This window comes from Vulpes lagopus, chromosome 7 (genome assembly GCF_018345385.1).
Source record: "Vulpes lagopus strain Blue_001 chromosome 7, ASM1834538v1, whole genome shotgun sequence".
Classification (NCBI taxonomy): Eukaryota; Metazoa; Chordata; class Mammalia; order Carnivora; family Canidae; genus Vulpes; species Vulpes lagopus.
The window spans coordinates 119645394-119658458 of NC_054830.1; the positions used below are offsets into that span (position 1 = coordinate 119645394).

A 13065-nucleotide genomic window follows, 5' to 3' on the forward strand; every position below is an offset into this window, starting at 1 on the left:
TCTCTTGCTGAAACATAATCTCCATGTGGGAAGGACATTTGTCTATATTGTTTCCTAATAAACCTTCTTGCTTGGAACAGAGCTGGACCCCATGTTAAGTGTTTAATAAAAATATGTTCAATGAAATAACAAATCTCATGCCAATCCAAACTGTGTTGCTTTTTCTCCGAGCTCACTCTGATAACCGTGGAAATACTCTAGTCAGTAACTTAGGCATCTCTCCTTCACTCCTTACATTCAAGCTCTACTTTCTACCTCCTACACAATTCAAGAAGCCATTATTTTGGCTTCAGAATCAATTCCTGAGTAAAAAATATTACTTCTCGCAGACAGGATTGCTACAGATCCTCTCCCACTTTAAGATCTAAGGCCTACAACCCTTTAGGAATTCCGATGGAATTAACCGGAAATTCTGACCTCTACTTTGCACTCCCAACTTAATAGAGAGATCTTTCTAAAACAAAAATCTAATTGTGTTACACTCTTGCTTGATCTCTTCAAATGCTCTCCATTATACCATTATACTCAGGATAAAGCCCAAATTCTTTAATGTGGCAGTTCATAACATAGGGAGGCTACCGCCAAACAATTTTAAGTAGGCACCACTTTCTGCAGATCCTGGAAAGCACAATGCTTTCTTGACTCCTGGCCATTACAAAAGCAAACCCCTTTGCCTGGAACGAGCAATCTTCTCCTTTTTCTGTGTCTCCAACCCCCTGGTCACTTTCTCCTACCTTTGTCTATATTAAGTCCCTTCCTGCATACTTTCACAGAATATTTTACTTATACTTTAAAGAACATTACATTTAGAAAATGCTCTTAACTCAATGTAACTGCTTATTTGAAATCTTCAATGAATAGTAACCTCTGTAAAGACAGTAAATCCTTATACTTTATTTGCGGTTATAAACTCATACTACACATGGTGAGGGCTCACTATGTTTTTAAAGGAGCAAAGGCTCACCTTTGTTGTTACTCTATATGCCATGTAAGCATTCATGCCATCACCTATAAGAAAAGTCAAACAGTACTATTAAAAATAAGCTTAGCCACACACACAAAAGGTAACTGTGAAGTAATATGCTGACCGACTTGATCGTGATAAACAATTCATAATTTGTACATATCTTAAAAATAAAGGTACCATTTTAACATTTAACACTGCACTTAATAAAGAAAAACAGCATATTAATAACCAAGGTACTTATCACAAAGAAGCAAATTTAAAATATTGTAAATACTGACTCACCAACTTTTTCTGGATCTGATACACCAATTTCTATATCAAAAACATCTCCATTTGCTTCTTCTTCAATCTAGAAAAGACAATTCTTTTCATCTTAAGACTCCAAATTACATCACTGTTATAACACTAATAACTTCAATTTTTACCATCTTTTATTAGGGTTGTTGTCATAATAATTTAAAAAGCCACTCAGCACTCTGTTTCTGAAAAACAATAAAAGCTTTCATATTTCCTTGACTTTATTTATTTATTTAGATTTTATGTATTTATTCATGAGAGACAGAGAGAGAGAGAGAGAGAGAGAGAGAGAGAGAGAGAGAGGCAGAGACACAGGAAGAGGGAGAAGCAGACTCCATGCAGGGAGCCTGACGTGGGACTCGATCTGATCCCGGGTCTCCAGGATTACGCCCCCAGGATTACGCCCTGGGCCAAAGGCGCCGCTAAACCGCTGAATCACCTGGGCTGCCCTCCTCGACAATATTTAAACACACACACACACACACACACACACACACACACACACAACAGGAAAAGGATCATCTGGAGAAGTTACAGAAAATCTTGTGTTCTCACAACTCCTCAGATTTGGTTTTCTGTAGGAATACTGTGGAATTGTTGTTCTCTAAAGTGAGTCTTCAGATTCAGATAATTAAATACTGATACCTTAATTATTTTTTAATATGAGCACTTTTCAAAGTTGTATCTCTACTCTTTCAACAGGAGGTAGCCATTACTTTTGCCAATAGAATCCTCCATATCTGTAAAAATAACCACACTTAGAATATCATGATTTCTCTGATAAGCTAGGAAACACATGCTCTTTTTGAAACCCATGAGAGCACTATAAAGCACACTAAGTAGGAAAAATGATTAGCTTGTAAGACTGCACAGAAGCACTTTTTAATGCCTTTATAAATAAGCAATCCTAGGAGCAGCTCTGCAGGAAAGTCTTGTTACTCTCAAGAAAAGAACACAGAAATTGTTAAATCTTTAAACTATTTTAGAGTAATATTAATAGCTCAAGATTATCTAAAAGAAAAGTTTTTCTAACCATAATCTTTTTTTCTCCAAAGCTGCCCTCTTGTACAGATTTTTAAGAAACTAAACCTTATTTGAACTATAACATAAACTAAGTAAATCCTAAGTATACAGCTCAGTAACTTTCACAAACACAATCATTATTCACAGGAAGGCCCTCTTGTGCTTCCTCTCCATTTACAACCCATCCTGTACCCTGCCAACATAACCACTAATATTTACTGCATGATTCATCAAATAAAATTACTCAAAATGTCACTTAATTAAAGTTTTCAAAGAACTTTCATACATTTTTCTCACTAACACAGAAACGCTGAGAGTCATAAATAAACATCATGAGATCATAAATGATAAAAATCTTTGACTTAAAAGGAAAGTAACGTGCCCAAGTCACTGGGTTAAAATGTGATAAAGATAAAATTAGAAGCCAAATCAGCTGACTTCTTTAGTCCAATACCTTTCCCTCAAAGTATCCAAAGGCTTTGATTAGAGATGACTAACAGGAGAGTGATTCTGTGGGGGAACAAAAAGCTTACTATTTACATATTAACGTAAGAGTACAAACATTTTCCCATACCTCCTCCCTGGATCTATCGAAGATCACAGGAGCAGACATACTCTTTGATTCAATTCTGGGAGCAATGAGTGTAGTAGGGGTCACAGGTGTGACTGCAGGAGAAGGTTCTGAAGAAAGGATAGGTTCCCTTTCTGGACTATCCAGAGAAACTTCTTCTGTGGCTTCTAGATACAGATTAAACAAGTTAGTTAAGGATACTGATAACAAACTTCAATAGTCTCTATAGCAGTTAACGAATTAAAAAAAATACTTTTATAATACCCACCAAAAAATCAAAATAATGTTACTTAAAAATCGTTGTTATAGTTTAATGAATCCTTCCTTAGTTGTTTATCAATACTTTAAAATCAACAGTTTGTTGATTTTAGGAAGAATTACAGTAAGTCAGCTTAATTATCTATACTAGTGGTAGGGATAAAGCTAGTAGAAAATCAATGATGTGGATAATTCCACATTCATTTGTGCTGGGTTTGTAATATATCTTATGCTTGGGGTAACTTACCTTTCAGTATCTTTTATTCAGGCTAACATTATGATTATTTTATACATACAAACAAATTTTATGACAACAGGCTGCCCAGAACTATCCCAGTTGGGATTAAAAATCTGTTATGGAAAATCCACAAAGTTAGTAATCTAAAGCAATTAACTGCTAAAGATTACTGAGTATTAGTTGAATACATAAACATGACACGAAGCAAACAGCTGTTTAGGTTTTAATTTAAAATGCTCATCCACTTGAAAAATCTAAAATTAAACATATTTAAAACCAGATCAAATCAATAAACTGTCTACAAGCTATTTAACATTGTGCTAAATGCAATGGAGAAACACAAAGAAATGTAAAATATCATACCTGCCCTCAGGGAGTTTATAATCTAATTGGGAAGACAAGACACAAGGATGTGGAATGTTAAATAATAATAAAAGACAAGTAATAGCCAAGAGAACAATAAAAAGAATGTTATAAGACATTTAACTGCTATATGAACTACAAAACAAACTACCATTTGAGATGGGAGACAGTACTTTAGGCTGGGGATATCTGCAATACTTTATGAAACTGATTTGAGAGGATATGGATGGGTAGAGAAAAAATGGAGGAAGAATTCTAGGAAAACAAAACAATAGCACAAACAAAAAACAAAATCAGAAAAATGAAAATTACAGTCAATGGCCATAATGAAAACCACGGTTCTGTGGGATTATAGAACTGTTAACAGGAAAAGAAAGGCAGGGCTATAAGGGAAACAGAATCAGACCAGTGGTTTCTAACCTGAGATTCTTAGATTCCCAGAGGTTTGGGAAGGTAGTAATGGCAGTCAGTGATCCATTTTAATACCTCAAAAAGTATAGCAGTAACAACATATTTACCTGAAATAAGGTAAATAATGTTAACATTTACATTAAATGTAAACAGGTCAACATTTCATCAGTCTATTCTTACTGGTTTTCTCATATCAATGAGATCCTTACTTGACATAACTCTTTACATTTTTATATTAAACCAGAAATTTTTCCAACTGTGGTAACCAGAGAAGGAAAATAGACGACAGATGTAAAATAGACAGACAACAAATGACCTCAATATAAAAAATTAAAAGCTTTCTGGCTATTAAGACTGCTAGTATTTATTTGTTTTTTAAAGAAATGAAACCAATGAACAACATAAGAAAATAAGAAAGCAGTGAATCAAAGCTAGAAAGTGTGAGATTATCTACAAACAGGCAAAACAACAAGCAGCAAATAAAATCTAAAATTCTCGAGAAGAGGTACTGCTATTGGCAACACATCCAGAGAGACAAAAGGCTAAAGGCATATTAACTTTACTGATCTATCAGGACAGATATGGTAACTTTAGGTTTCCTATCACAATGTACTCAATAATAGCAGATTTTGTGTTCTTTGCAAAGACAAGTTGTTTCATAAATAATATGAAACCTCTATATAAGAAAAGCTAAATATGAACTAAGTGGCTAATCTGAAGGAGGAAAATGAAAATAAATGGGTATTTAGCATACTAATATACAGTCTGCCTTAAAGTCTTCTCATGACTTTTAGCTAATACTACAAATTCATGAGTCTTAATTTAAACCAGACCTAAAGGTTTATATTTAGCATACTAATATACAGTCTGCCTTAAAGTCTTCTCATGACTTTTAGCTAATACTACAAATTCACAAGTCTTAATTTAAACCAGACCTAAAGGTCCAGGAGATGCCTCAGACGTTTTAAGTACAAAGATGAACTTTTCCTGGGAAGAGATAATATATGGACAAGTATAAATCAATTATGTCAATGCCAGGGAAGAAATATTTCACTCATACTGTAGATGCTAGAGAATTTTTTAAACAAAGGAATATTCATGAAACTTACAATTTGTTTTTGTTTTTTGAAACTTACAATTTGTATTATTTGCTGAAATACTTAAGTGAAATAAGCTAAGGACCCTGGAAGAAATAAGATTTAAATGTCCAAGACAATTTCCAACTTTAGTAATTTGCTTACCCTCACTTATTCCTCTATGATAGCTTGATGTTCAGCAAAGCTTAGCGAGAAGGATCTAACAAATGGTGGAGGGGCTCTGTAGTCAACCATATTTGGTGAATGCACTCCAAGTAAACTAGTAACAGGAACATGTCACACTCCAACTCTTTCTGGTACCATGTTTGACAAAACAGTACCTGAAATGCTACCCAAAATATATCAATACTAATCTCTTCATGGTTTTAAAATCAAAATGGCTAGATCCCTAGAGAATTACTGATACTCTTTTCTCTAATATAGAAGTACATGTTCCTATTGTTTGACAAGTCTTCATCATCCTGAAAACATATGCTGCTCTTTATTATGGTTTCCAATCATATTCCTCCATAAAAGAAGGAATGATATACCAGTTTAAAAGCATTAAAATAAGATGCAAGTGTACTATTAATGCATTCACATAAAAATGATCAAATTAGGTCTTAGAATATCTAATGATATCATTTTTTAAAATTTTATTTATTTATTCATGAGACACACAGAGACAGAGAGAGAGGCAGAAACACAGGCAGAGGGAGAAGCAGGCTCCACGCAGGGAGCCCGACATGGGACTCGATCCCAGGTCTCCAGGATCACGCCCTGGGCTGAAGGCAGGGCTAAATTGCTGAGCCACCTGGGCTGCCCTAATGATATCATTTTGAAATGCAGCTGAGTTTAAGATAAGAGATGAACCATAAAGGGTGTCTGGGTTGCTCAGTCAGTTAAGCATCCGACTCCTGATTTCAGCTCAGGTCATCATCTCAGGATAAGATCAACCCCCCCCCCCACACACACACACACCGCTGGAGTTTCTATGTTTGAAACAGAAACAGATGACTATATTTAGTCCCCGTCTCTCTCTCTTTTATGTTTTTTAAAGACTTTATTTGAGAGAGAGAGCACCAAGTACGAGTGGGAGGAAGCGCAGAGGGAGAGGGAGAAAATCTTTAAGCAGATTTCCTGTGAGTGGGGAACCCAATACGGGGCTTGATCTCATGACCCTGAGATCAAGACCTGAGTTGAAACCAAGAGTTAGACATTTAACCAACTAAGTCACCAATGTGCCACCCTCTCTTTTTCTAACAAATAACAGCAGTGACAATAATTGAATGACAATATTTAATACAGATGCTAGGTAAATATGAGTAAGATTTTTCTCATCAAGCCAAGTAAGCAAATATTGTATAGTCCTCACTTGGCAAATCAATTAGTGTGCATACTGATAAAAAAAAATACAAAAAAAAACCACCAAAAAACCTTCACATAGTTCTGTTGTTAGTTTCTGCATACTCCTTCTGTATGAATTCTGAGACTTCACAAGGTGAAAAGCTCTTTTATAAAAAGAATAATCTGAAACTTCTATGTATAACTCTATACATACACACAATTTTAGATTGGTATCCATTACTCAGGAGAGAAAGGACTTATATCATTTTCTAGTTTAACACACAAATGCCATAAAAAAAACTTTTAAGAGCTGACTGGGAAAAAGTCCATAAAAGGAAACAAAAAGGATTGTTACAACTTTGGTTAATTCTAAGCTGTTAGGTAGCAAATAAATAAATAAATAAGAAACATTATTGGTATTTATTAGTATGGTATTTTAAATTCTGACATGATAAAATACATGAATTCATCTGTAATAAAAAATTCATAAAACTGATCAAACAGGAACTTGTAAGGACCTATGTGATAGAGAAGCGTATCTTCAAACAAAAAGTATTTATACAAAAAATACAGAATGGTTCAAATACGCAACTACTATAAAACCTGAGGACACAATATTAAATTTTAACTCAATGAAAACCAGTTGAGGTGAATTAACAAAGATTTACTACTTTAATTTTGTGTCATTAATTCAAAAAAAAAAGATTTGCCATTCAATATCCAAACATTAACTTTTACCTAAATTTAATGTTAAAACAGATGTAACTGTTTTGAAAAAAATTCATTATTTTAAAGGTAGGAGACTATACCTGCCCTGTAAAACAAATTTCTCAACCATCAATTTACTCATCCAGAAGTGAATCAAAATACAACAGGTAGTAAATACTGAAGTATTTTATTAAAACAGAAAAAGATTTTAAATGATTTTAAAATCCCGAGTTAATTTTGCTGTGACAACCTGTAAGTAACAAAGATTTTAAACGTTGATATTTTCCAAAGTATGAATGCCACAACCATTAGTTTTTTGAGTGTAAGTACTGATCAAAACATCAAATTATAATATTTGATTTATTTTCAAATGCTTAAAACCAGAAAGGATCATGGTTTGCTTCTCTCAACAATCTATATTTTTCACAAAGTGATCTAATTGGAAATTTCCTATCAAGTTGTTAACAAGAAGAACTACCACTAACTAATACCTTACACAAAATTTCAGTTTTGCTTTAGAGAGTATCTTGTAACAGGATATATACTACAGTGGAATATTACTAAAAAAATAAAGATATTTATAATTACCTGCAAAAAGATCTTCTCTGTCATCATCTAGCACCACCTCTGCAGGTTTGGGACCATTGGAGTTTGTACTAACATCTTCTGCAGGAAGACTAGCTGGTTCTGGAGATGATGGACTTGACTGTTAAAAATACCAATATTAGATAAAGGATTATCATGTTTAATTACGACTCTACACATCATAGAAATAGAACATTCTCTTGATAGAAAGGGAATAAAGAACAAGGACAGCTATTTATAGCTACTTTAAGGGAAGAATAAACCAAAACCACATTTTTATTCACTTTCCTTCTTAACAAAAGTCACTAAAGATTTAAAAAAATATTTTCCAGTCATCCCTTTAGATATACTAACTTGTCTTGCTGAGTTATAATTAACAAAGATTTAGTGTTTTACAGCCATATATAGTAACACTGTTTACTATACAATACTAAAAGAAATTCAGATTTGAAAACATGTTGTGTGTATAAGTTCAAGTATTCCTTTACTGTAAAAGTTTAATACTATTTGAATTAAAATTACTATCATTCTAAAATTGCTAATTGCTATAGTAGTTGCGTATTTATAGTTTGCTTCTTCCCAAACATTGTATTTCAACTGAACTTAGGGACTGTTTTTGCACTTCTTAATTTTAAAGTATAACGACCAACATAATAGAAGCTACACTGTGAAGCTTTTAGCTTTATTACAGGTTTTCGTATAATAATTAAAACCAATAGTCTTTTTTTAAAAAAAGACATAAAAATGAACGTGTGTATGTCAAAAGCATACAGCTAGGTATTTTCGCAAACCAAACACACCTGTGTAACCAGCACCCAGCTCTAGAAAGAGAACATATCAGCATGGATTAGTTTTCCCTGTTTTTGTTCTTCATAAAAGTGGAATCATACAGAATATTCTTTTGTTTTTGTTCTTAATGTTATGTTTTAAGACACATCCATACTGTTGTTATAGTAATAAATTACACATTCTTGTTGCTGCAAAATATCCATTTTAAATATACCTCAATCAATTCATTCTATTACTGACGGACATATGGGTAGTTATCAGTTTTGTCCCACTATCAATAATGTTGTATAAACTTCCTAATATATGTGTCTTTTAGTAAACATGTGAACAAATTTGTGTTTGGCATATATGAGTAGAACAGCTAAATGATAGGGTAGGTGAATATTCTGCTTTAGAAATCTAAAGTGGCTGCACATTTTGTGAAAACATCAATTGCTCCACAACCTTGTCAACATTTTGATATATTTTATCTTTTTCATTTTAGCTATTATGGTGGTATAAGGTATATCTTATCGTGTTTGAATTTGCATTTCCCTCATGAACAATAATGCTCAGCAATTTTTCATGTTAAATGGCCTTTGAATATCCTCTGTGAAAAGGTTTAATTCATTTACAGAGAGAGAGCATGCATGCATAGGGTGGAGGGGCTGAGGAAGAGAGTATAATTATGAATATGCCTAAAAACTGGCCCTAAGTTTATCAATCACATTATCTACAATACTGAAGAATTTGAAATAACCTAAAGCATATCTACATAAAAAATGTAGCACAGTAATCTCAACAAACTAAAAATACAGGGGAACTTTATCAATTTGAGAAAAAATAGCTACAAAAATCCTACGTCAACATTTTTTTTTAAAGTAAGCTCCACACCCAATGTGGGGCTTGAGCTCACAATCCTAAGATCAAGAGTTACATGCTCTACCCAATGAGGCAACCAGGCACCTCCTACATCAAACTTAATGGTGGGAAACTAGAAGCTTTCTCACTAAGAATAGGAACAAAACAAAGATGTTAACTCTTACCACTACTTTTCAACATTGTATTGGAAGTTCTAGCTAATGCAATAAGACAAGCAAGGCATAAAAATTGGGAAGGAAAAAATATAACTGCCTTTGTTAACAGATGATATCAGTGTCTAAGTAGAAAATCCAAACAAAACAGCCTCCCAGAACTAATATGCACTTACAGCAAAGCTGCAGCATATAAGATTAACATGCAGAACTTAAGTCACTTTCTTACATAGCATCACTGAAAAATAGAATTTGAAGTTAAAAACAGTAACATTCCCCCCAAAATGAAATACTTAGGTATACTCTCATAAAACATGTATAAGATGTGTATGGGGAAAACTCCAAAACTCTGATGAATGAAATAAAAGACCCAATAAATGGAGAGATGTTCATGTTCATAAGTAGGAAGGCTAAATACTTTCAAGATGCCAGTTCTTCCCAACTTGATATAGAGATTCGATTTAATCTCAATCAAAATTGGAGTAAGTTATTTTGTGGATATCAATAAAATAATCTTAAACTTTATAGAGAGAGGCAGAAAAACCAGAATAGCCAAAAGAACACTGAATGAAAAGATCAAAATTGGAGGACTAAAGCTACTTGACTTCAAGCTTATATTAATCAATACATAATGTGGTATTGGTGGAAGAATAGAAGAATGGAAGAGAAAAGCCCCAAAATATATAAATATAATCAACTGATCTTTGAAGAATGAACAAAGAAGAGAATAGGGAAAAAAACAGTCTCTTCAGCAAATAGTGTTGGCTTAACTAGACATTCACATGCAAAATATGAATCTGCAGAGACCTTACACCCTTCACGAAAATCAACTCAAAATGGATTACATACCTAAATGTAAGGCACAAAAGTGTAAAATTCCTAGAAACAGGAGAAAATCTTGATGACCTTGGATTTGGCAGTGAGTTTTCAGATCCAATAACAAATGCACGCTCCATTAAAGAATTGATAAACTTGGGCAGCCCGGGTGGCTCAGCAGTTTGGCGCTGCCTTTGGCCCAGGGTGTGATCCCAGAGACCCAGGATCGGGTCCCACGTCCGGCTCCCTGCATGGAGCCTGCTTCTGCCTGTGTCTGTGCCTCTCTCTCTCTCTCTGTGTCTCTCATAAATAAATAAATAAAATCTTAAAAAAAAAAAAAAAAAGAATTGATAACTTCATTAAAATTAAAACTTTCTGTGAAAAATACTGTCAAGAGAATTAAAAAAAAGCCACAGTTTGGGAGAAAAATGAAAAGATGCCCCACACCATATATAGAGAAATGCAAATTAAAATAACAATGAGATAACACTATACCTCATGAAGGTGTATCTAATAGGTGTATACCTATTAGAATGGTCAAAAATCTTTAACTCTGACAACACCAAATGCTGGCAAAAGGAACTCTCATTCACTTCTGGTGAGAATGCAAAATGGTACAGTTAATTTGGAAAACAGTTTGGGAGTTTCTTTTAAGACTAAACATATTCTTGGGGCACCTGGGTGATTCAGTGGTTAAGTATCTGCCTCTGGCACAGGTCGTGATCCTGGGGTCCTGGGGTCGAATCCCACATCAGGCTCCCTATAGGGAGCCTGCTTCTCCCTCTACCTGTGTCTTTTCCTCTGTGTATCTCTCATGAATAAATAAATAAACTCTTAAGGAAAAAAAAACACTAAACATATTTACCATATAATTCAGCAATCACTCTCTTTAGTACTTATCCAGAAGAGCTGAAAACTTATGTACACACAAAAACCAGTACACGATGTTTACAGCAGCTATATTCATAACTACCAAAACGGGAAACAACCAAGATGTCCCTTAGTAGGTTAATAAATAAACTGGTGCTTCCAGTCAATGGAATGTTATTCAGCACTAAAAGGAAATGAGCGATCTAGTGATGAAAAGATACAGGGAAAACTCAAATGCATATTAGTAAGTGAAAGAATCCAGTATAAAAAGATTACTGGGATGCCTTCATCTGCCTTCAGCTCAGGTTGTGAACCTGGGGTCTAGGGATCAAATCCTGCATCAGGCTCCCTGCAAGGAGCCTGCTTCTCCCTCTGCCTATGTCTCTGCCTCTGTGTGTCTCTCATGATAAGTAAATAAAATTTTTAAAAAGATTACTTATCACATGATTCCAACTATATGATAATCTGGAAAGTGCAAAACTATAAAGATGGTAAAAAGATCAGTACACTGGAAGGGAAGGAGGGATGAAGAGGTGGAAACACATGATTTCTGGACAGTGAAACGACTCTGTGTGATATTAGGGTGGATATACATCACATCCTTACACACCTGTCCAAACCCACAGCATGCAAAACTATAAACTATAAAATTTGGTGATTACAATGTGTCAGTGTAGATTCATCAATCAGAACAAACGTACCATACCACTTCTGTGGACGAAGTTGACAATGAGGGATAACGCATATATAGGGGCAACATATGGGAAATCTCTGTACCTTCACTCAACTTTGCTGTAAGCTTAATACTGTTCTAAAAAATAAGTCTATTAAAAAAAATAATAAAGCAGAGTAGCACAGTAAAAGGCTTATGTCATTATATGGAAAAAGTGGGTACCTACACACGATTCAACTTTCTGATAATATTCATTAAAACTAAGATACACTTATATTGAATAAGACATAAGCACTAAGGTCTTATATACAACTTGTTCACTAAACTAGAGCAGTCAGTCACTTACTAAAAGCTGTAGGAACTTGTCTTTGTTCCTGCCTCCCCATGCCTCTTTTGGTTTCCTAGTAAGTAAGTGCCAAGAGGTGTGCAATGAGGAAGTGATGGAAGGGAACAACGATGACTTAATTGCCTAGAGCACAAGTTCTGGGTGATCAGAACTAGTTCTCCAACATATGCAACTGTAGACACATCAGCATTTTTAATAAATGTGTATTTGCCCCCCTACATCATCACCTAGTAGTGTGCTGGAAATTATCCTTATAAAAAGTTCCAAAATTGTTGTGAATGCCTTAGTATTTAAGATCCCAAACAAGACTAAAGAAGCCCACTAGAGCCCCTTTTTCTTCCAGTGATTAACACTAAAAGCTGTGGATAGAATACACAAAACAAAATCCTAAAATTAAATGATGACAGGTAAACTGGAAAAGGAGACAAAAACGCAAGGGTGAGTTTTATTTTATTTTATTTTTTTTGTCCTTCTTTTCTCTTTCAGCTCCCTGAGAATGGCTCTAACTGTAGAACTATATACTATAGTGTGAATAGCAATGAGACCAAGAAAAACTTTTATCTTCTGATTGTCACACCAGGACTGCTGCTACCAAGAGAATGTAGGTGGAATTTTTTTTCCCCTTTTCCTCCTCTCCCTATCCCATTTTCTTTCCCGACCCTGCCCTGAAGCCAAACCCAGTAGCTTATTAGGTGCAAGAAACCAGCAATGATG

At 34.4% G+C, this 13065-nt stretch overlaps 1 protein-coding gene across 1 annotated transcript in view; it reads right to left on the reverse strand.

Annotated features, from left to right (window-relative positions):
* The window catches only part of SNX2 (sorting nexin 2), a 57347-nt gene that overhangs the window by 26048 nt on the left and 18234 nt on the right, over positions 1 to 13065 (reverse strand). The window contains exons 2-5 of the mRNA XM_041762121.1: positions 7848 to 7965; positions 2862 to 3025; positions 1250 to 1316; positions 965 to 1008 (exon numbers count right to left, since the gene is read on the reverse strand). Of these exons, the coding sequence (XP_041618055.1) occupies positions 965 to 1008; positions 1250 to 1316; positions 2862 to 3025; positions 7848 to 7965 (393 nt within the window). The remainder of the gene's footprint in view (positions 1 to 964; positions 1009 to 1249; positions 1317 to 2861; positions 3026 to 7847; positions 7966 to 13065) is intronic.